This window comes from Nerophis ophidion, linkage group LG15, assembly GCF_033978795.1.
Source record: "Nerophis ophidion isolate RoL-2023_Sa linkage group LG15, RoL_Noph_v1.0, whole genome shotgun sequence".
In the NCBI taxonomy this organism is placed as follows: domain Eukaryota; kingdom Metazoa; phylum Chordata; class Actinopteri; order Syngnathiformes; family Syngnathidae; genus Nerophis; species Nerophis ophidion.
In genome coordinates this window covers 16,085,823-16,108,072 of record NC_084625.1, presented here as the reverse complement: position 1 = coordinate 16,108,072, position 22,250 = coordinate 16,085,823, and the positions used below count along the sequence as shown (strand labels likewise).

General features: G+C 41.8%; 1 protein-coding gene across 4 annotated transcripts in view; it reads left to right on the top strand.

The window, feature by feature from the left end:
* The window catches only part of LOC133569305 (dipeptidyl aminopeptidase-like protein 6), a 468,141-nt gene that overhangs the window by 177,378 nt on the left and 268,513 nt on the right, over positions 1 to 22,250 (top strand). Inside the window, exon 1 of one of the 4 annotated variants that reach the window (XM_061921535.1) lies at positions 12,074 to 12,213. The exons of the other annotated variants lie outside the window; for them this stretch is intronic. Coding sequence (XP_061777519.1) covers positions 12,130 to 12,213 — 84 coding nt within the window. The 5' untranslated portion in view covers positions 12,074 to 12,129. Of the gene's footprint in view, positions 1 to 12,073; positions 12,214 to 22,250 lie in introns of those variants that run through there. 4 annotated transcript variants of the gene reach the window in all.

Below are 22,250 nucleotides of genomic sequence, written 5' to 3'. Positions count from 1 at the left end.
AGCAGTCTGTTTTTTTTTTTTCGTAGGGGGCGCTAGCGCGCATTTTTCATTTTTGGGGTTTGGTTGCTTAATATGTGTTTTTGCCAAGCCTTACCGATGTGTGTGCCAAATTTGGTGAGTTTTGGAGCATGGTCAGTGGGTCAAATTAGGGTTCGAAGCTGCGGAATAATAATAATAATAATAAAACAAAGCAGATTCAATAGGGTCCTTGCCATGGCAAAGGACAGAGTCCTTTGCTGGCAGTGCGGACCCTAATAATAATAATAATAAACGTTACAGTTTCAATAGGGTCCTTGCCTTAGCAAAGGACATGGATGTCCTTTGCTGGCAGGGCGGACCCTAATTATTATTTTGTAGTATGGAAGTAAATGTAGTCTTAACAGAAAACAATGGTAGGTGTGAAACATGTCGGATGTACCATATATTCCGGACTTTAAGGCGCACTTAAAATCCTTTTTTTCCCTCAAAACTCAACAGTGCGCCTTATAACCCGGTGCGCCTAATGTATGGAATAATTCTGGCTTGATGGATTGTACTGTGCTTCAACATAGTATTATTATGGCGTGTGTATAAGGTAAAACATATTATCTGGCGTTTTGTTTCCCAATATTATGCAAAATCAACTTTTCTTACTTTCTGGTACCTGCTGATCTGTATTTGGGATCTGCATAAATCCTGAAAAATTGCGCTCGTCCGCCTTTGTAGTCCGTGTCGAGACCGTCGTCGATAAGCTTGTTCTTTTTCTTTAACGATTATGGTTGGTTACGCTTACCAACCATAACGACTTTGTAGACAAGCTGTGATCATAGCCAATTTTAGTCATCGTGTCGATTTTGAACACCCCTCGTACAAGTGAATGAAGGGCATTCTTAGTCAACAGCCATAGACGTCCCATTAAGAGTGGCCGTATCAACAACGCCAACACTGTCATAAACGTGACAAATTTTAAAATCACACTAAAAAACAATGACAAACACATTCCGGGAGAATATCTGCACCGCAACACAACATAAACACAACAGAACAAATACTCAGAATTACCTGCATTAGCAGCACTTCTGGGACGCTACACTATTTAATTTGGTACGTGGTGTAATGATACGTGTGACCAGTAGATGGCAGCCAAACATAAGGGATAAGTCTGAAGTAAACAACACCAACATTTTAAATGTTCAGTTGAAAGTATAGAACAGGGGTGCCCATTACGTCGATCGCGAGCTACCAGTCGACCGCAGGAGGTGTGTCAGTCGATCTCCAGCCAGGCTTTTAAAAGAAATAGACCTAAAAATTTGTGATCATCAATCTTCACCAAGACGTCACTTAAATGACATTCACGGTACCGGAGGGTCTTGTGAGATGACGCTGGCTGCTGCAAGATCATTATTATGAAAAAATGACCGAGAGGAAGGCGAGAAACACTTTTTATTTCAACAGACTCTCGCGCCGTACCTTCCGTCAAAACTCTAAAGGCCGACTGCACATTTCCTATCTTCACAATAAAAGCCCTGCTTCATGCTGCCTGCGCTAACTAAATACAGAGTCTCGGAAAACTGGCGTGCACAAGCGATCCCTCAGAAAGCTGGCATGCACATCACTTGTGCACACCAGCTTTCCGAGACTCTTATTTTGTTAGCGCAGGCAGCATGAAGCAGGGCTTTTATTGTGAAGATAGGAAATGTGCAGTCGGCCTTTAGAGTTTTGACGGAAGGGACGGCGCGAAAGTCTGTTGAAATAAAAAGTGTTTCTCGCCTTCCTCTCCGTCATTTTTTCTTAATAATGAACTGGCAGCAGCCATCGTCATCTCACAAGACCCTCGGGTGCCGTGAATGTCAATCAAACAAGCTACGGAATTTGCCGCCAATGTTTTTCTTGTAAAGTGTATGGAAGCTGGACGAATTAGATGCCAAAAACCAACCACTTTCATGTGGTATTTTACAGAAAGGACAACTTTTTTTCTCCTCCATTTGAAAATGTGGGCGTTATCATCATTACTGTCTGATTCCAATCAATGCAAGTCATCAGAATCAGGTAATACACCAACTTATATTCTTGTCTTTGTGAAAGAAAGACATCTATATGTGTTACACATGCTTGTATTATCATTAAACACATTTAACTTGTTTACAAAAATGTCTCTTTCATAAATAAATAAATATAAATGATATATATAAATGAGGTAGATCCCCTCGAGTTGGTCAATTGAAAAGTAGCTCGCCTGCAGAAAAAGTGTGGGCACCCCTGGTATAGAACATTACACACGGTGCTAAAATATATATATCAAAATGTTTTAGTAATAAATGTACTAGTGCCATTTCTAATATAAAGTAGTATAAAGTTCTTACTTTTATCTGTCAGTAGACTTGCCATGAAAGCGCTAAAACATACTGGTGTCATGAGTTTACATTATTCAGCCGAGGACTGTTAGTTAATAGAGTTCCGGTCGGACAGTTTTTCACGGGACACATTTCCGGTGTTGTTTCCGGATGAGGAAACGCTGCTTCGTTAATGATTTAAGTAAAGTTTAAATGTCATTAAAAAAGTTAGCTCCATCTTTTGACACTTCTTCCACTCCCGTCCATGCACACTACACCGCTACAACAAAGATGACGGGGAGAAGACGCTGCTGAATGTGAGTCTCGTAAATAAGACTGCCCACAAAAGGGCACATCCGGAAGCGACTGTTAAAAAGCGGCTTGAAGATGATCTGTAAAATTTCATCTATGCAATCTATGGCAAGAACCACCATCATTTTTATATTGGTTTTTATATTGGTTTTTATATTGGTTTTGTATTTATTTATTTATTTATTTTTTTTCAGTCATTGGTGGGGCATAATATTGTTTTTTAATATTGTTTTTAACATGGCTGTGCAGCACTTTGGAAACGTTCTTGTCGTTTAAATGTGCTATATAATTAAAGTGGATTTGATCACATGTTTTCATTTAAAATAAATGACATGACTCCTTATAGTCTGGTGCGCCTAATATATGAAAAAAGATCAAAAATAGACCATTCATCGGCAGTGCGCCTTATAATCCGGTGCGCCCTATGGTCCGGAAATTATGGTAATTGTACTAAATTTGTACTTAAACTGAATAAAGGGGGAAAAAATGCGTTTTATAATCTGGTGCACCTTAGATATGAAAACAAATCAAAAATAGACCCTTCGTCGACAGTGCGCCTTATAATCCGGTGCACCCTATGGTCCGGAAATCATGGTAATTGTACTAAATTTGTACTTAAACTGAATAAAGGGGGAAAAAATGCGTTTTATAATCTGGTGCGCCTTATATATGAAAACAAATCAAAAATAGACCCTTCGTCGACGGTGCGCCTTATAATCCGGTGCGCCCTATGGTCCGGAAATTATGGTAATTGTACTAAATTTGTACTTAAACTGAATAAAGGGGGGAAAAAATGTGTCCTATAATCTGGTGCGCCTTATATATGAAAACAAATCAAAAATAGACCCTTCGTCGACAGTGCGCCTTATAATCTTTATCGATTGGGGAAATCTCTACGCTGCTGATCCGCCTCCGCTTGAGATGGTCTCCTGTGGTCGGGACTCTCGCTCCCGTCTTGGATCCGCTTTGAACTGAACTCTCGCGGCTGTGTTGGAGCCACTATGGATTGAACTTTCACAGCATCATGTTAGACCCGCTCGATATCCATTGCTTTCGGTCCCCTAGAGGGGGGGGGTTGCCCACATCTAAGGTCCTCTCCAAGATTTCTCATAGTCAGCATTGTCACTGGCGTACCACTGGATGTGAATTCTCCCTGCCCACTGGGTGTGAGTTTTCCTTGCCCTTTTGTGGGTTCTTCCGAGGATGTTGTAGTCGTAATGATTTGTGCAGTCCTTTGAGACATTTGTGATTTGGGGCTATATAAATAAACATTGATTGATTGATTGAATCCGGTGCGCCCTATCCATCCATCCATTTTCTACCGCCTGTCCCTTTTGTTTGCGATTGAAGTATTTATCTGTGTTTTAGTGGTTATGCATAGGTATTCTGTATATATGCTGATACCTACACATACAGCTTTGTATTTATGGCACAGTTTCCATGTGACTTCGAGAAGCGTACGTAGTCTTCTTCAGTATTTGCTCCAGCCTCTTGTTTTATTGTGCACGCTCACATAACCTCATAAACAACTGAAGGGTGTCCAGTCGGATGCACGGTGGTGGTCTACTAAAACACACTTGTAGCTGTCCCAGCCTTGTTTGCGCCCCGTATCGTACAATACTGCATACCTGTATTAGCATTATTGCCAATCAAGATATTCCATAGTTGAGTGTCTGGTGACTGCGTGTGCTGCATCAAAGATAGTAGCAGGCGAGTGATGTCTCACTGTGAAAATACCATCAATGATTCATGTCTTTTTGTTTCTAAGCAAGCATGTCCTGGCATGCTGCCTTCTAAAGATGAATGGGTAGATGAATAGATGGACGGACGGAGGGATGGAGGGATGGAGGTCTGCTGCTGGCTCGACAACACGATGATGGCTTTGATTGTCGGCCTTTTATAATGGCGCCCTGCATTAATGTACCGCTGGCACAGATGCTGGAGTGCAGAGCAGCGCCACTACACGCTATAAAAATCACTGGATGGATGTTTGATTGAAGTCCTTGGCACGGAGGGAATAACGGCTGCAGAAGAGTCGGGCTCTGCCAGCACGCGGACATTTTCAAAAAACCATGCTAACACGGAAATGTCAGGCCATTTGCATGAAATTTGAGACAAGACATTTTCGGAAACAACCCAAGAACTTTTTGTGATTCAGTGGATTTGCAGGAAGCTTCACTCCGGTCCTGCAGGGGGCAGTAATGTTCATTAAGCTACCATATTTTTCGGATTGTAAGTCGTTCCGGAGTATACGTTGCACCGGCCGAAAATGCATAATAAAGGAAAAAAACATATATATAGTATAAGTCGCAGGACTTAAAGATTCAGAACTTTTGGTTTAAAAAAAAAGGGGCCTAAGAATGTCTTTACCTTTGGTGTACATTCAAAATGGTAAAAGAAAATACGGTTTGCACAAAATTACTAATATTGCGGGTAATGGGGATTCACCTATTCCATCAAAAAAATAAAATAAAATACATCTTCATAAACCCCAACAATGTTGTACAGTGGAACCAGGATTTATGAAACCCTCTATTCCCGAACTTCTTGATTGACTGACTTTTAGCTCAGGCCAAATGTGCGAACCATGTCTATGTATGCATCCATCCATCCATTTTCTACCGCTTGTCCCCTTTCAGGGTCGCGGGGGGGCACTGGAGCCTATCTCAGCTGCATTTGGGCGGAAGGCGGGGTACACCCTGGACAAGTCGCCACCTCATCACAGGGCCAACACAAGCAGACATGTTTGAACTAATTGCACACAAGTCATTGACTTTTTGTTCCAGGCTTAAAAGCATGTCTTACAAAGCACAACCAAAAGGAGGCGCCACAAAGGGTAGATGAGGTCTGGGCCCCGCCGCCAAAAACCGAGCATCGCGAATAACTTCCTGAGTCCTGTCCGCCACAGGTTTAGTATTTTTCTCACAGCATGGCACGATGAACAAATGTGATTAAATCTTTTTTCAAGTAATTAAGATGGCTTTTTATTGCAATGAGGTGGAGCCCTCGGGCCGGAAGATTCTTTAATAGAATATTCCAAACTTAAATGAGATCAGCGCAGTGATTATTCATCCGCATGCATGCATGATATGTATATATATATATATATATATATATATATATATATATATATATATATATATATATAAAAAAAAAGAATAATAACAAAAAGAAGAAGCCTTAATGATCAAATATATTGTTTTAAATGTTAGTGCGTGTGCGGGGGAATGTAATTAGGAGGGATCACAGAGTAATGCAACATGGACGCCCAAATTGTTTGCACAGGCTTGGATTTAATCATCATTGTCAGAGAGGATCTTTTTTAATCACGTTATTCATGGATGCTAAATCGCAAGATGGAGAAGTGGTGACGTTTCAAACGTGACTATTGTGACATCGCAGGTTCTGACAAAACTTAGTTCACACTTTAAAAGGGAATTTTGCCCAAGTGGTAGAAAATGAATTATTAATCTCCTTGTTAATTTAAAGTTAAAAGTTAAAGTACCAATGATTGTCACACACACACTAGATGTGGCGAAATTATTCTCTGCATTTGACCCCTCACCCTTGATCATCCCCTGGGAGGTGAGGGGAGCAGTGGGCAGCGGCGGTGCCGCGCCCGGGAATTATTTTATGGTGATTTAACCCCCAATTTCAACCCTTGATGCTGAGTGCCAAGCAGGGAGGTAACGGGTGCCATTTTTATAGTCTTTGGTATGACTCGACCGGGATTTGAACTCACGACCTACCGATCTCAGGGCCGACACTCTAACCACTAGGCCACTGAGTAGGTTTTAATATACTCTTAATATCTGCTTACTTTCTCTTTTAACATGTTCTATCTACACTTCTTTTTAAATGTATTAATCACTTATTCGTCTGTTGTTTGGAATCTTTACATTATCTTTGGATGATACCACAAATTTAGGTATCAATCCGATACATTGTTCATATTCAAAGTCCTCATTTGTCCAGGGACGCATTTCCGGAGGTATCATTACAGTGGATGTTCGGTGATGATCCACCCATGGCGTTTGTTTACATTCATGATTGACGCCTGCGAGCTACTGTGTGTAGTGAATCATGTTTAGCTATTCCTCATCCTTCAGGGATGAGACTTGTAAAAAATATACTTTAATCGTCGCCACGGAGACGAGGATTAGTTATGTAGAAGTAGCTCAAACACTGCCGACTGCGGCTGAACTTTAACTGATAGCTAGCTAGCCATGTCTTAAAGCACCTCTTCCTGAGGGCGTTTCAGTGTCATAACTTCAGCATTGGTCCGCATTGCTGGCAGTAAGTCGGACACGTTTCCAGTGATGGTTGGACTCCGCCAAGGCTGTCCTTTGTCACTGATTCTGTTCATCACTTTTATGGACAGAATTTCTAGGCGCAGCCAAGGCGTTGAGGGGATCCGGTTTGGTGGCCACGGGATTAGGTCTCTGCTTTTTGCAGATGATGTAGTCCTGATGGCTTCATCTGGCCGGGATCTTCAGCTCTCACTGGATCGGTTCGCAGCCGAGTGTGAAGCGACCGGAATGAGAATCAGCACCTCCAAGTCCGAGTCCATGGTTCTCGCCCGGAAAAGGGTGGAGTGCCATCTCCGGTTTGGGTAGGAGACCCTGCCCCAAGTGGAGGAGTTCAAGTACCTAGGAGTCTTGTTCACGAGTGGGGGAAGAGTGGATCGTGAGATCGACAGGCGGATCGGTGCGGCGTCTTCAGTAATGCGGACGTATCGATCCGTTGTGGTGAAGAAGGAGCTGAGCCGAAAGGCAAAGCTCTCAATTTACCGGTCGATCTACGTTCCCATCCTCACCTATGGTCATGAGCTTTGGGTCATGACCGAAAGGATAAGATCACGGGTACAAGCGGCCGAAATGAGTTTTCTCCGCCGTGTGGCGGGGCTCTCCCTTAGAGATAGGGTGAGAAGCTCTGCCATCCGGGAGGAGCTCAAAGTAAAGCCGCTGCTCCTCCACATCGAGAGGAGCCAGATGAGGTGGTTCGGGCATCTGGTCATGATGCCACCCGAACGCCTCCCTAGGGAGGTGTTTAGGGCACGTCCAGCTGGTAGGAGGCCACGGGGAAGACCCAGGACACGTTGGGAAGACTATGTCTCCCGGCTGGCCTGGGAACGCCTCGGGATCCCCCGGGAAGAGTTAGACGAAGTGGCTGGAGAGAGTGAAGTCTGGGCTTTCCTGCTTAGGCTGCTGCCCCCGCGACCCGACCTCGGATGAGCGGAAGATGATGGATGGGTGGATGGAACTTCAGCTTTATTGTTAGTTTTTAAGCCAAAATGCGTCCGTTCTCCCTTTTCTGTCTACACAGTGTCTGTTTGTAAGTACTCGTAAAACCAACAATGTCAGGACGTGACGACGGCGGGTACATTTTAGAGGTGGTATAGTACCGAATATGATATATGAGTATCGCGGTACTATACGAATACAGTTATACCGTACAACCTGAGTTACTACAATAATGAACATTTAAAAAAAGTAAAATCCACCCACATGAAGATCAGCAAAGTAGTGTATTTTCCTCCCTTTGAAATAAGTCTGTTCTGGCGTCATTTTCCAGCAAAGTTTGGTCTCATCACAATTAAAACTTGCCTGCTCTGTTGATTATTCCACACCTGTGAGCGGCATATACATGCTCCTCGCAAGTAGTTTATTTTTTACCTCCACAGCGATTACATCCGTTTTTCCACGCTGTTCTGTTGTCTTTTTGGGACTCATTGAGTTGGCAAAGAGGACGAAACACAGACAAAAGGCTCACTTACTGAAGCACCGATGTGATGTGGAAGGCTCCGCCCCCTCACTAAAATGATGTGCCCTGGTTTTTGCCTGCAGGCGTAACACAAGATGAATAAATGACGGGTTTGGTTCCCTCTAGGTCAGGGGTGTCAAACTCAAATACAGAGTGGGCCAAAATTGAAAACTGCACGAAGCCGCGGGCCGAGGTTGAACAAATTAATCCCATAATAGGGACCCAAACAAGTTTTGCATTGAATATTGACCAAGCAAGGCTTATATAACTTTATAGTGACATGCAAAATAGAGTTTTAAATAATAATAATTGAAAAATATCAATGGAATATCAAATAAAATAAAGATACAAATTGAATGCCTCTTTTCGGCGGCGGGTTTGAGTTGGGGCGGGGTTTGGTGGTAGCGGGGGTGCATAGTGTAGCGTCCCGGAAGAGTTAGTGATGCAAGGGTTTCTGGGTATTTGTTCGGTTGTGTTTATGTTGTGTTACGGTGGGGATGTTCTCCCGAAAAGTGTTTGTCATTCTTGTTTGCTGTGGGTTCACAGTGTAGCGTATATTTGTAACAGTGTTAAAGTTGTTTATACGGCCACCCTCAGTGTGACCTGTATGACTTTTGACCAAGTATGCCTTGCATACACTTGTGTGTGTGTATGAGCGGCATATATTATATGAGTGGGCTGTGACGCTGTTTGTATGGAGGAAAAGCGGACGTGGCGACAAGTAGAGAACGCCAAAGGCAGTGCTTTTACGGCCCGCTCCCAATATTATTGTCCGGGTGGAATTCGGGAGAAATCCGGGAGGGGCACTGAACTTCGGGAGTCTCCCGGGAAAATTGGGAGGGTTGACGAGTATGAGTATTAGTGGTGAATGCGGTGTTACAGTGGCGGGCCAGCTGTGATGTTAATTTGATATTGCCTCAAGGGCCAAATGAAAATACACGGCCTGCGGGCCAGAGTTTGACACCCATGCTCTAGGTACTCCGGCTTCCTCCCACCTCCAAAGACATGCACCTGGGGATAGGTTGATTGGCAACACTAAATTGGCCCTAGTGTGTGAATGTGAGTGTGAATGTTGTCTGTCTATCTGTGTCGGCCCCGCGATGAGGTGGCGACTTGTCCAGGGTATACCCCGCCTTCCGCCCGAATGCAGCTGAGATAGTCTCCAGTGCCCCCCCGCGACCCTGAAAGGGGACAAGCGGAAGAAAATGGATGGATGGATGCACACAGAGACATGGTTTGCACATTTGGCCTGAGCTAAAAGTCGGTCAATCAAGAAGTTCGGGAATAGAGGGGCTCATAAATCCTGGTTCCACTGTACAACATTATTGGGGTTTATGAAGGTGTATTTTTTTGATGGAATAGGTGAATCCCCATTACTTGCAATATTAGTCATTGTGTGCAAGCAGTTTTTTTTTTTTTTTTACTATTTAGAATGTACACTAAAGGTAAAGAGATTCTTAGGCCCTTTTTTTTTAACCAAAAGTTCAGAAACTTTTAAGTCCTGGAACTTCTTGTGTGTTTTTTGTTGATTGATTGATTGATTGATTGATTGATTGAGACGTTTATTAGTAGATTGCACAGTACAGTACATATTCCGTAGAATTGACCACTAAATGGTAACACCCGAATACGGTGTTATGGGGAGAGAGTTCTTGGGGAGAGAATACTTCGTAATCCTCTTTAAATAATAATAATAATGTATTAGATTTATATAGCGCTTTTCTCGACACATTGTGCTTCACAGAGAAGAAGGAACCAATCATCCATTCACTCCACTTTCACATCTGGTGGTGGTAAGCTACATTTGTAGCCACAGCTATTTAAATATATAAAAATATAAATATTTGTGTATATTATATTGTATTGTGTATATATATATATCTACTTAGTGGTTAGAGTGTCCGCCCTGAGATCTGTAGGTTGTGAGTTCAAACCCCGGCCTAGTCATAACAAAGATTATATAAATTTGAACCATTACCTCTCTGTTTGGCACTCAGCTTCAAGGGTTGGAATTGGGAGTTAAATCACCAAAAATGATTCCCGGGCGCGGCCACCGCTGCTACTCACTGCTCCCCTCTTCCCCCATGGGGTGGAACAAGGAGATGGGTCAAATGCAGAGGGTAATTTCACTCCAGCTAGTGTGTGTTTGTGACAATCATTGGTACTTTAACTTTAACTTTAATTCAAACCAGTTTGAAAGAGTCCGTCTACAAAGATGCCACACAAAAGTTCCTGCAAATTGAAAGTTCCTTTCGTTCTTTTTCCATATCCGTTAAGTCAGGTTTGTGGCAATAGAAATACATAAGATATAAGAAATAAACAAGACTGTGGGGATCTTGCTCCTCCGGGTTTTTTGGACCACCGAGGACATGATAGCCTCGTTCATGGTTAAGAACAATTATTTATTTTGTGATAATTTCTTCTTGTCCTTTTCCGCCATCAGGTTGTGCCAGTTCTGCCCGTCTCACTCTCACTCTCGCTCGTGCTCGTGTTCGTGTTCCACCATCAACAACCACCCCCTCTCTCATTCCCGACTGCTGCCTGTAGCAGAGCGATGGGTGATCAGACAAACACTCTCAGCCGTGTCATCTACGCACCTGTCGCCGACCTCAAAGCCGGTCCTGGCACACCCTGCACCGCTGCAGGTCTGCAGGCCACGCCCCCCACAAAGACATTCTCGCATACTTTGTAATTGCGGGTGTGTGTTTTGAAAAATTATTTTTAGAAACTATATTTAACCAACCGGCGTTTGAGAGCCCAGCCCGCACCCGGTAAGGATTCGGGAACCTTTGAGGGTCACACCTAGCTGCTCGGAAAAGTTTCTGAAGAATTAAATCTACTCGGGTAGTTTTTGTTGGAAACACAGGGGAACTTTATTTACGTGGGGAAGTTCCTGCGGGGAAAAAGGGGCCTGTTGTCTCACATAAGGATTGTGAATCAGAAAACTGCAGATGCTGAGTATAATTCTTCTTATTCTTCCTTATCCTTTTGATAGAGCCACTATGGACTGGACTTTCACAAATATTATGTCAGACCCACTCAACGTCCGTTGCATCCGGTCTCCCCTAGAGGGGGGGGCACCCACATCTGCGGTCCTCTCCAAGGTACATAGTCATTCTCATTGACGTCCCACTGGGTTGTGAGTTTTTCCTTGCCCCTTATGTGGGTGCTGAACCATGGATGTCGTTGTTGCTTGTTCAGCCCTTTGAGACACTTGTGATTTAGGGCTGTATAAATAAACATTGATTGATTGATTGATAGATATTTGCTTTTATGGACGTGTTTTATTGCACTGGGAACATAAAACCTTCCCCAAAGTGTCCATCTCGCCGATGCATACTGTCATGGTTGTCTTTGCCTCCCCGCCTCAATCAGCCCGGGCGGCCATGTTGACGCTCTAATGGCTGAATAAACAGTTTAGCACTGATTGTTCCCCGCGCGGCGGCTCATTCGCAGGTGTTGAATTACCTCCGCTCGCTTATTAGCGCACCTTCTCATCGCCACGCGGATGCACGGCGGTCTGCCGCAGTTCACGCGAGGACCCATCAACGGCAAAGTTGGCTGCCTCCGGCCTCCATTAGTGCTTGTTATTCATGTTTGGAGACTGATGTTGTTTGTGGGAGCTAATGGATCTGGGTGGGGCGGCGGCCGGCGCTCCTATTAAAAAGGGAGACGCTGCCTGACCCGGTGGAGCAGAACGGGGAGGAAGCAGCGGACTGCGAGCTAACGGGCTAGCGCTAAAATGATGTTCGAACATACGTTTGGGACGCCGCTGAACCTCGGCAGGAAGCCGTCCAGGGTGGAGACGGCCAAGAAGCTCTGGAGGGTGAGGTGTCTGTTTCTAGAATGCCGCTTTTTTAAATACACCGTCGATAATGCGTTTAGAGAGAGTGACACTTAGACTTCATTTTGTTGTCATTCAAATTTGAACTTTACAGTACAGATAACAACAAAATTATGTCGCATTAGCTCGTTGTAGTGAAGGATAAAAGAGCGATACGGTGCAGATATAAATAAATAGATTACTGTATGGATAAATATATTGCACTTTTGCATATGCATCCACATTTATGGATGTATGTTAAATTTTCTTTATATTCCAGCGAGTTAATTCAGTTTTGGGGGGAAATTGAGGGGATTATTTTAATGTGTTCAAGAGTCTTACGCATACTTGCCAACCTTGAGACCTCCGAATTATTTTTTTAAATATATATATATATATATATATATATATATATATATATATATATATATATATATCAATCATGCTTGCCAACCTTGAGAGCTCCGAATTCAGTAGATAGGGGGTGGGGTTAAAAGGGGAGGAGTATATTTATAGCTTGAATTCACTGAAATTCAATATCATATATATATATATATATATATATATCATACTTTTCAACCTTGAGGCCTCCCAATTTGGAGATGGGGGCGGGGGTGTATATTGTATTGTCCCAGAAGAGTTAGTGCTGCAAGGGAACATGGGTATTTGTTCCATTGTGTTTATGTTGTTGCGGATATTCTCCTGAAATGTGTTTGTCATTCTTGTTTGGTGTGGTTTCACAGTGTGGCACAATTTGTAACGGTGTTATCGTTGTATACGGCCATCCTCAGTGTGACATGTATGGCTGTTGACCAAGTATGCTTGCATTCACTTGTGTGTGTGTGCGTGTGTAAAAGCTGCTTATATTATGTGACTGTGCCGGCACGCTGTTTGAACGGAGGAAAAGCCGACGTGACGACAGGTTGTAGAGGACGCTAAAGGCAGTGCCTTTTAGGCACGCCCCCAATATTGTTGTCAGGGTGGAAATCGGGAGAAATTTGGGAGAATGGTTGCCCCGGGAGATTTTTGGGAGGGGCACTGACATCCGGGAGTATCTCGGGAAAATCAGGAGGGTTGGCAAGTATGAGATGTGTGTGTGTGTGTGTGGGTGTGTGTGTATATATATACACACATATATATATATATATATGTATATATTTATTTATTTATTTATTTATAGGGACGGGGTGGCGCAGTGGAAGAGTGGCCGTGCGCAACCCGAGGGTCCCTGGTTCAATCCCCACCTAGTACCAACCGCATCACGTCCGTTGTGTCCTGAACAAGAAACTTCACCCTTGCTCCTGATGGGTGCAGGTTAGCGCCTGGCATGGCAGCTCCCTCCATCAGTGTGTGAATGTGTGTGTGAATGGGTAAATGTGGAAGTAGTGTGAAAGCGCTTTGAGTACCTTGAAGGTAGAAAGGCGCTATACAATTATAACCCATTTATCATTTATTGTACAGTACACAGTGATGAAAAAATAGTTGTTCTACTAGTTGTACTGTACTTGCTGCTTACTTAAAAAAAAAAAAAAACCCACCTACCTTTCACTATTTGAGGAGCCTTTGTTTCTGCCATTTGAGTACTGGCGAGCGATCTCTGAATCCAGGAACATATACTTCACGGATTTGTTGTAAATATTCTCCGATGAGAACGGGATGTTGCTTGCAGCTATCAGAATAGCCATCTTTGTCTCTGCATATCAATCAATCAATCAATGTTTACTTATATAGCCCTAAATCACTAGTGTCTCAAAGGGCTGCACAAACCACTACGACATCCTCGGTAGGCCCACATAAGGGCAAGGAAAACTCACACCCAGTGGGACATCGGTGACAATAATGACCCAGTGGGACGTCGGTGACAATGATGACTATGAGAACCTTGGAGAGGAGGAAAGCAATGGATGTCGAGCGGGTCTAACATGATACTGTGAAAGTTCGATCCATAATGTATCCAACACAGTCGCGAGAGTCCAGTCCAAAGCGGATCCAACACAGCAGCAAGAGTCCCGTTCACAGCGGAGCCAGCAGGAAACCATCCCAAGCGGAGGCGGATCAGCAGCGCAGAGATGTCCCCAGCCGATACACAGGCAAGCAGTACATGGCCACCGGATCGGACCGGACCCTCCACAAAGGAGAGTGGGACATAGAAGAAAAAGAAAAGAAACGGCAGATCAACTGGTCTAAAAAGGGAGTCTATTTAAAGGCTAGAGTATACAAATGAGTTTTAAGGTGAGACTTAAATGCTTCTACTGAGGTGGCATCTCGAACTGTTACCGGGAGGGCATTCCAGAGTACTGGAGCCCGAAATGAAAAAGCTCTATAGCCCGCAGACTTTTTTTGGGCTTTGGGAATCACTAATAAGCCGGAGTCCTTTGAACGCAGATTTCTTGCCGGGACATATGGTACAATACAATCGGCAAGATAGGATGGAGCTAGACCGTGTAGTATTTTATACGTAAGTAGTAAAACCTTAAAGTCACATCTTAAGTGCACAGGAAGCCAGTGCAGGTGAGCCAGTACAGGCGTAATGTGATCAAACTTTCTTGTTCTTGTCAAAAGTCTAGCAGCCGCATTTTGTACCAACTGTAATATTTTAATGCTAGACATGGGGAGACCCGAAAATAATACGTTACAGTAATCGAGGCGAGACGTAACAAACGCATGGATAATGATCTCAGCGTCTTTAGTGGACAGAATGGAGCGAATTTTAGCGATATTACGGAGATGAAAGAAGGCCGTTTTAGTGACTCTTTTAATGTGTGCCTCAAAGGAGAGAGTTGGGTCGAAGATAATACCCAGATTCTTTACCGTGTCGCCTTGTTTAATTGTTTGGTTGTCAAATGTTAGAGTTGTATTATTAAATAGAGTTCGGTGTCTAGCAGGATCGATAATCAGCATTTCCGTTTTTTTGGCGTTGAGTTGCAAAAAGTTAGCGGACATCCATTGTTTAATTTCATTAAGACACGCCTCCAGCTGACTACAATCCGGCGTGTTGGTCAGCTTTAGGGGCATGTAGAGTTGGGTGTCATCAGCATAACAGTGAAAGCTAACACCGTATTTGCGTATGATGTCACCTAGCGGCAGCATGTAGATGCTGAAGAGTGCAGGGCCAAGGACCGAACCCTGGGGAACTCCACACGTTACCTTAACGTAGTCCGAGGTCACATTGTTATGGGAGACACACTGCATCCTATCAGTAAGATAAGAGTTGAACCAAGACAGGGCTAAGTCTGACATACCAATTCGTGTTTATGTTACACCCTCGGGTCTCCATTTAGCAATGTGGCCCATAATACTGGGCTTTGACCGGTGCTGCGTTGCCGCCGTCTTGTGCTTTTTTTTTTTCTAAGGCACGCCCCCAATATTGTTGTCCGGCTGGAAATCGGGAGAATGGTATTCTCGGGAGATTTTCAGGAGAGGCACTGAAATTCGGGAGTCTCCTGGAAAATTTGGGAAAGTTGGCAAGTATGGTCTTACGGTCTGAGGGAAGTAGCTGTTTCCGAACCTGGAGGTTCTGCTACGGAGGCTGCGGAACCTCTTTCTAGAGTCCAGCAGTGAAAACTCAGAGTGGTCCTTGGTGGGGGTGGGAGAAGTCTCTGCTGATTTTCTTAGCCCTGGTCAGGCAGCGGCTTTTTGCGATCTCCTGGAAAGGAGGAAGAGGAGTCCTGATGATCTTGTTGGTTGTGGCGAAGAACAGCATCAAACTGTGCAAAGAATGGTCTTTTTTTTTGTTTTTGCCGTAGTCCGAAAAGGAGTAGGAAGAAGTAGAGCTTTTAGGTGTTTCGTACCAGGTTACCATTTTCCTTTTGGCAGATGGCACAGTTTGAAACGTGAAGACGAAAGGCTTGCGGACTTGATGAGAAGACGCCAACAAACGCTAACCGTGCTCGTTAGTGACGCCTTCTAGCCTCTTCCTCCTCCGGAGAAGTCTCGCTAATGAGGCTAATTGATGTTGCACCAAAGTCAGCGCTTGCCAGTTGTGTTCAGTACGTGAGCCAATGTCTGAAAGAGGAACAAGCCTTTTATCCAGCTTCAGTGCTCGCTTGTGACGAAATCCTAACTCTTCGTCGTGGGAAGACATTCTGTGAGATCATGTCATGTTCTCTTCTTGTTAGTTGAAGACGTTTCACATTTCATCTCAAAGAACTGAAAAAAGTAATAATATTTCTCACTTTTCTTTTTTTGGACTTGCAACTTTCTTTGGTAATGCTCCAAAAACTTCCATGCTTTTAGTGTCGTTTTTCATTAGTTCCTCTTCTCTGCTCTTATTTTGATGCCTCTGTTTTGTGTTGTTTGTAATTGCTAAGCAGGAAGGCTCTTAGCACACTCGCTTTGTTACGTTACTATTTTACTGTTATGCATCAGTGGTTGTCAAACATAATGACAAACATTAAAGTACAGTACCGTAGGTCTAAGTCGGGGGTTGGCAAACCGCGGCTCCCTTGAGCTTTTCCAAAAATGTATGAAAATGGAATAATAGATTAGATTAGATTATATAGTACTTTATTTATTCCGTCAGGAGAGTTCCTTCAGGAAAATTAAAATTTTCAGCACAATCCCATTCAAGATCAGACAAACATTACAGGGAGACAGAACAGGATCGCTGACGGGTCTGCCGGCTTCCAGCGCCCCTTTCAAAAAAAGATGAGGTACAGGTAAACAAGGGGGGGAGAAAAAAATAGAAGATTAAAATAAAATAAAATAAAAATAGGTCTTAGCCTGGGCCCTGGAGAGGGGGTGCAGACTGAGGCCAAGGGAAAAAAACAACAACTCATAGCCATAGTACACATCCCTCTTACATGTGTGTAAGAGGGAAACATCAAACATCAAATATGATATAATATAATGGAATAATATATATATGTATTGTTTTAATATAGTTTTTGTAGGAAGACAAACATGACACAAACTTTGCTAATTGTTACAAAATGCCACTGTTTGTATTAATCATGCTTCACTGATGAGAGTATTAGACGAGCGCCGTTTTGTCCTACTAATTTCGGCGGTTCTTGAACTCGCCGTAGTTTGTTTACATGTAAAACTTTCTTGGACGCTGTTTTATGCCACTCCTTCTTTGTCTCATTTTGTCCACCAAACATTTTATGCTGTGCGTGTACGCAAAAAGGTGAGCTTTGTTGATGAAAAAATATATCACTCTTGAATTAACATTGTAGTTAATACTATGATTAATGTTAATTAAAAACTAAACATGAGATATAAATAATAATAGAAGTACAATTGTTTGTATATATTGTATATATAATTAGTGCAAATGTTTAATATGTACACAGGGATATTTCACATGCCTGTACTGTGTATAAAATTGAACTACGATCATGTTGTTTATAATGTGTCTTTATAATAAGTTGTGCAAAGGACAATTTATAATTTTCGCAAGTTTATTTTGTACTTGAAATTGTTTATAGGGTTAGGCGCAATAAGTGTTTAACTTCAGCCTAAACCCTTTCGGTTTGCAACAATTTTTATTTTTATTTTCAATCCATGAATGTACGACTTTTGATTTTCAATATGTGAATGTACAACTGTTTGTTTGCTTTATTGACCATTGACCGAAGAACAATAAACATGAAGTTTTACTTGTCCACTATGGATTGAACTTTCACTGTATTATGTTAGACCCGCTCGACATCCATTGCTTTCGGTCCCCTAGAGGGGGGGTGGGTAGTTGCCCACATATGCGGTCCTTTCCAAGGTTTCTCATAGTCATCATTGTCACCGACGTCCCGCTGGGTGTGAGTTTTCCTTGCTCTTATGTGGGCCCTACCGAGGATGTGGTAGTGATTTGTGCAGCCCTTTGAGACACTAGTGATTTAGGGCTATATAAATAATTATTGATTGATTGATTGACTTGTGTGGAGTGCTAATCAGGCATATTTGGTCACTGCATAACTTCAGGCTAATCAATGCTAACGTGGTATTTAAGCTAGCTATATATACATATAGCATCATTATGCCTCGTTTGTAGGTATATTTGAGCTCATTTAATTTACTTTACTTATGTCCTCGTTGCATTTAATTATTATTTACATCTCTCATGACACATTATCTTTATGTAATATTGCCTGCATTTCAGATAGTGGTTTGCATTCCATGTTGTTCCGGACCACAGCAAACGTTACCCAGCGGGCAAAGATTGTAATAAATCCACTAGAAGAAGACAGCCTGCCATTTCCTTTAACTTGGACACACACATCTATACCTTTTGGTCTTTCAAAATCAGTCATTTCCAGGAGTTCTCTCACCCTGTGAGAAGCTTCCATTTTACTGATGTTTTCAAATGTTGTAAAAATGTGTAGAATAAATATTACATTTCAACATTTCTGTCAATAAAGATTTCCGTTAGCCTGCGACACAGTCATTTTGATAGTAGGCTAATATAGACACTTATTTGTTACCTAAAATTATAACACGTATATAAGGCATTTAATCCAAACAAATGTATTCTTTGTATTTTTGGTCCAATATGGCTCTTTCAACATTTTGTGTTGCAGACCCCTGGCCTAAGTATAGATTATAAACAAGTATATTAATCATTTTTGGCCACTGTATTACTACACACAGTTTGAACGGTAGCAATATATCCATCCATCCAGCCATCCATCCATCCATCTACTTCCGCTTATCCGAGGTCGGGTCGCGGGGGCAGCAGCCTAAGCAGGGAAGCCCAGACTTCCCTCTCCCCAGCCACTTCGTCTAGCTCCTCCCGGGGGATCCCGAGGCGTTCCCAGGCCAGCCGGGAGACATAGTCTTCCCAACGTGTCCTGGGTCTTCCCCGTGGCCTCCTACCAGTTGGACGTGCCCTAAACAGCTCCCTAGGGAGGCATTCGGGTGGCATCCTGACCAGATGCCCGAACCACCTCATCTGGCTCCTCTCGATGTGGAGGAGCAGCGGCTTTACTTTTAGTTCCTCCCGGACGACAGACCTTCTCACCCTATCCCTAAGGGAGAGCCCTGCCACCCGGCGGAGGGAACTCATTTCGTCCGCTTGTACCCTTGATCTTGTCCTTTCGGTCATGACCCAAAACTCATGACGATAGGTGAGGATGTAAACATAGATCGACCGGTAAATTGAGAGCTTTGCCTTCCGGCTCAAGTCTTCTTCACCACATCGGATTGGGGGGGTGTATATATCTTATAGTATTTCTCCTACATATATATATATATATATATATATATATATATATATATATATATATATATATATATATATAAAATGTGTATATAAATATATGTATAAATATGTATATAAATATATGTATAAATATGTATATATATATATATATATATATATATATATATATATATATATATATGTATGTATATGTATATATATGTATGTATATATATATATATGTATATGTATATATATGTATGTATATATATGTATATGTATATATATATGTATGTATATATATATGTATATGTATATATATATGTATGTATATATATATATATGTGTATATATATATATGTATGTATATATATATATATATATGTGTGTATATATATATATATATATATATATATATATACTGTATATATATATATATATTATTTTTTCCAATCATTTTGGAACTTGCAAGCGTACTTTTTGTTCTTACTTGTCGTCACCATATTTCTTCTTCTTTCTTCTGCTTCATCTCTGTTATGTTTTTTGGACATTACTACGTGCCGTAGTTTTGAAGCAATGCATGATGGGAATCCGGATGTTGTGTGTCAGTGTATTAAGGTGCCGGCTGGAATAAACACACGCTGAGAAATAGCTCAGTGCCTGCCTACTTCATGGGTTATAGATAAACCTATGGATAACGGAGACATATATAATAGTCTCCTTTTCGGGTGAGAGAGGACGCTAAGGCAGTGCCTTAAAGGCACGCCCCCAATATTGTTGTCCGGGTGGGAATTGGGAGAAATTCAGGAGAATGGTTGCCCCGGGGAGCTTTTCGGGAGGGGCACTGAAATTCGGGAGTCGGGCGGGTTGGCAAGTATGCCAAGATGGCAATAGTGTTTAGTTTGTGGTGTTTTTTTTTTGTTGTTCTCTAAAAAGCTTTAATAGTGTAAGTATTGTACTTATTACACACCATCTGTTTGATTGTGACGTACATCTTAGTTGTACTTTTCATTCAATTGAATTTGAAGGTGTTGAAAATGAAAAGTTAAAATCGCTAATGCTAATCAGTAGCTGGTCAATAAAAAGCCAATGTATTTTAGCATCAAGCTAGTGCATTTTGTGGAAAAGTGGAACTGACTCATTTTTTTGAGTCAGTTACTTTGTTGGCATTGAACATTGCAAGATTACACACAAGTACTTTGGCTGAGTCCGCTCTCAGTGCTGCTGGAGTGATCGGCAAGTGCAAAATTACAAAGAGTGGGCACCTGGGTGTGACATTACGGGCAACATCGGTACCATAACAAAGCACCATTGGATTTACGTAAATCGGTGCCCGGTAGGCCTGTCAGGATTCGGTACCCATCCTTAATTAGAATAGGGATCTGATAAAGTGGAAATTATATTTGGCTAACCAACAAAATGCAAACTGTGTCATAAATGTAAACATAACGGACACAATAAGAACAGAGGCTTACTGTTTTAAATTCCAATTATCAAAAAAACGTGATTGATAAACTTTGATAAACTCACGGACTGACTGGTGACAGCTCGTTAAAGGCCAACCTGAAAACAAGAGATATTAACATCTTTCCCCTTTAAGAAACAACATAGGCCAATCCAAACTGATATAAGTACATTTCTGTCAGAGGAACTAAGATATTTAATTGATCACATTGAACCTACAAGCTGTGATTGTTCTTTATTCCGAGGAATACAAGACAAAGTTGTTTTGATGGTGCGTTCAAAGACCTTATGAACGCCACAGGGCCAGCCAGAAACAGTAAATAGATTTTATGTGTTACGCACTTTTCATTCAAATTAATCCCAAAGTGCTACGGTACAAACCAATATTTGAAACAATAAAGGCTTAGCCATTAAAAACAGATAAACTGCTAGAATGAATCACTGTCAGTGAAGAATAAGAAACACAAAACATGCAAAATAGTCGCTTTTCAAACAGTGTGTCTGTTTATTTTAGTTATTTTAAAAAAGAAATACTATGTCAAAGGATTTTGTTGTGTTTAAAATGATCAATATTTTTCCCCCAAAAATATTTTTGTCGTTTTTGTGTTTGTTTAAGTAAGTCTGTAAATACAAGAAGGCTTTGACTGCAAAACCCCGATGATTGAATTGGAAGCCAATAGTAGGATTAACTACATTCTTCCATAAAATAGACAAACAGTTCCTGATAAATGTTTACATTGCTTAAAAAAGAAACTGGTTTTGTTGACCAAAATTCTGGCCGAACATTTGATAAAGTCAAACATAAATAAGGCAACAAGAGAAGTATCCCACAGTTCTCTTTTCTAAAGTAAAATCTGTCCAGGTGATATGATCATCTACATCAACTATATGATTTGTCTCAGTTGCTGGACAGGACAGATTAAAGAATACTAATTGAAAAACGTAAATTAAAAAAAAATAAAAAATATAATAAAATTGTCTTTAATCGATTAAGAACAGTTCATAAACATTTAATCAAAAAAAAATATATATATATATTTTACCTCCCTTGTATTGGGTGTACGCCACCTTCCGCCCAAGTGCATCTGGGATAGGCTCCAGCACCCCTCACGACCCCTAGAGGGACAAGCGGTAGAAAATGAATGAAAGGATGGATAGTAGTTTTGGATTTTGTTTAGTTATTGCGTATTGCTTGCACTGAGCTAGGGGGAAAAAGCTTTTGTCTTTGCAGCTCCTTGTGCTTGGAACATGCTACAGAGAGACTGGAAGCTGACTGATTTTTTTAAATCTTTAAATGTGTTTATATCTAAACTGAGAGCATTTGAAGGAGCCTCAGTTTTCTGTAACTGTTTTATTTGATGTCCATCCTGTCATTTTAATGTGAATGTCATTTTATGTCTTACTCTGCTGCCTCTTGGCCAGGACATACTTGAAAAATAGG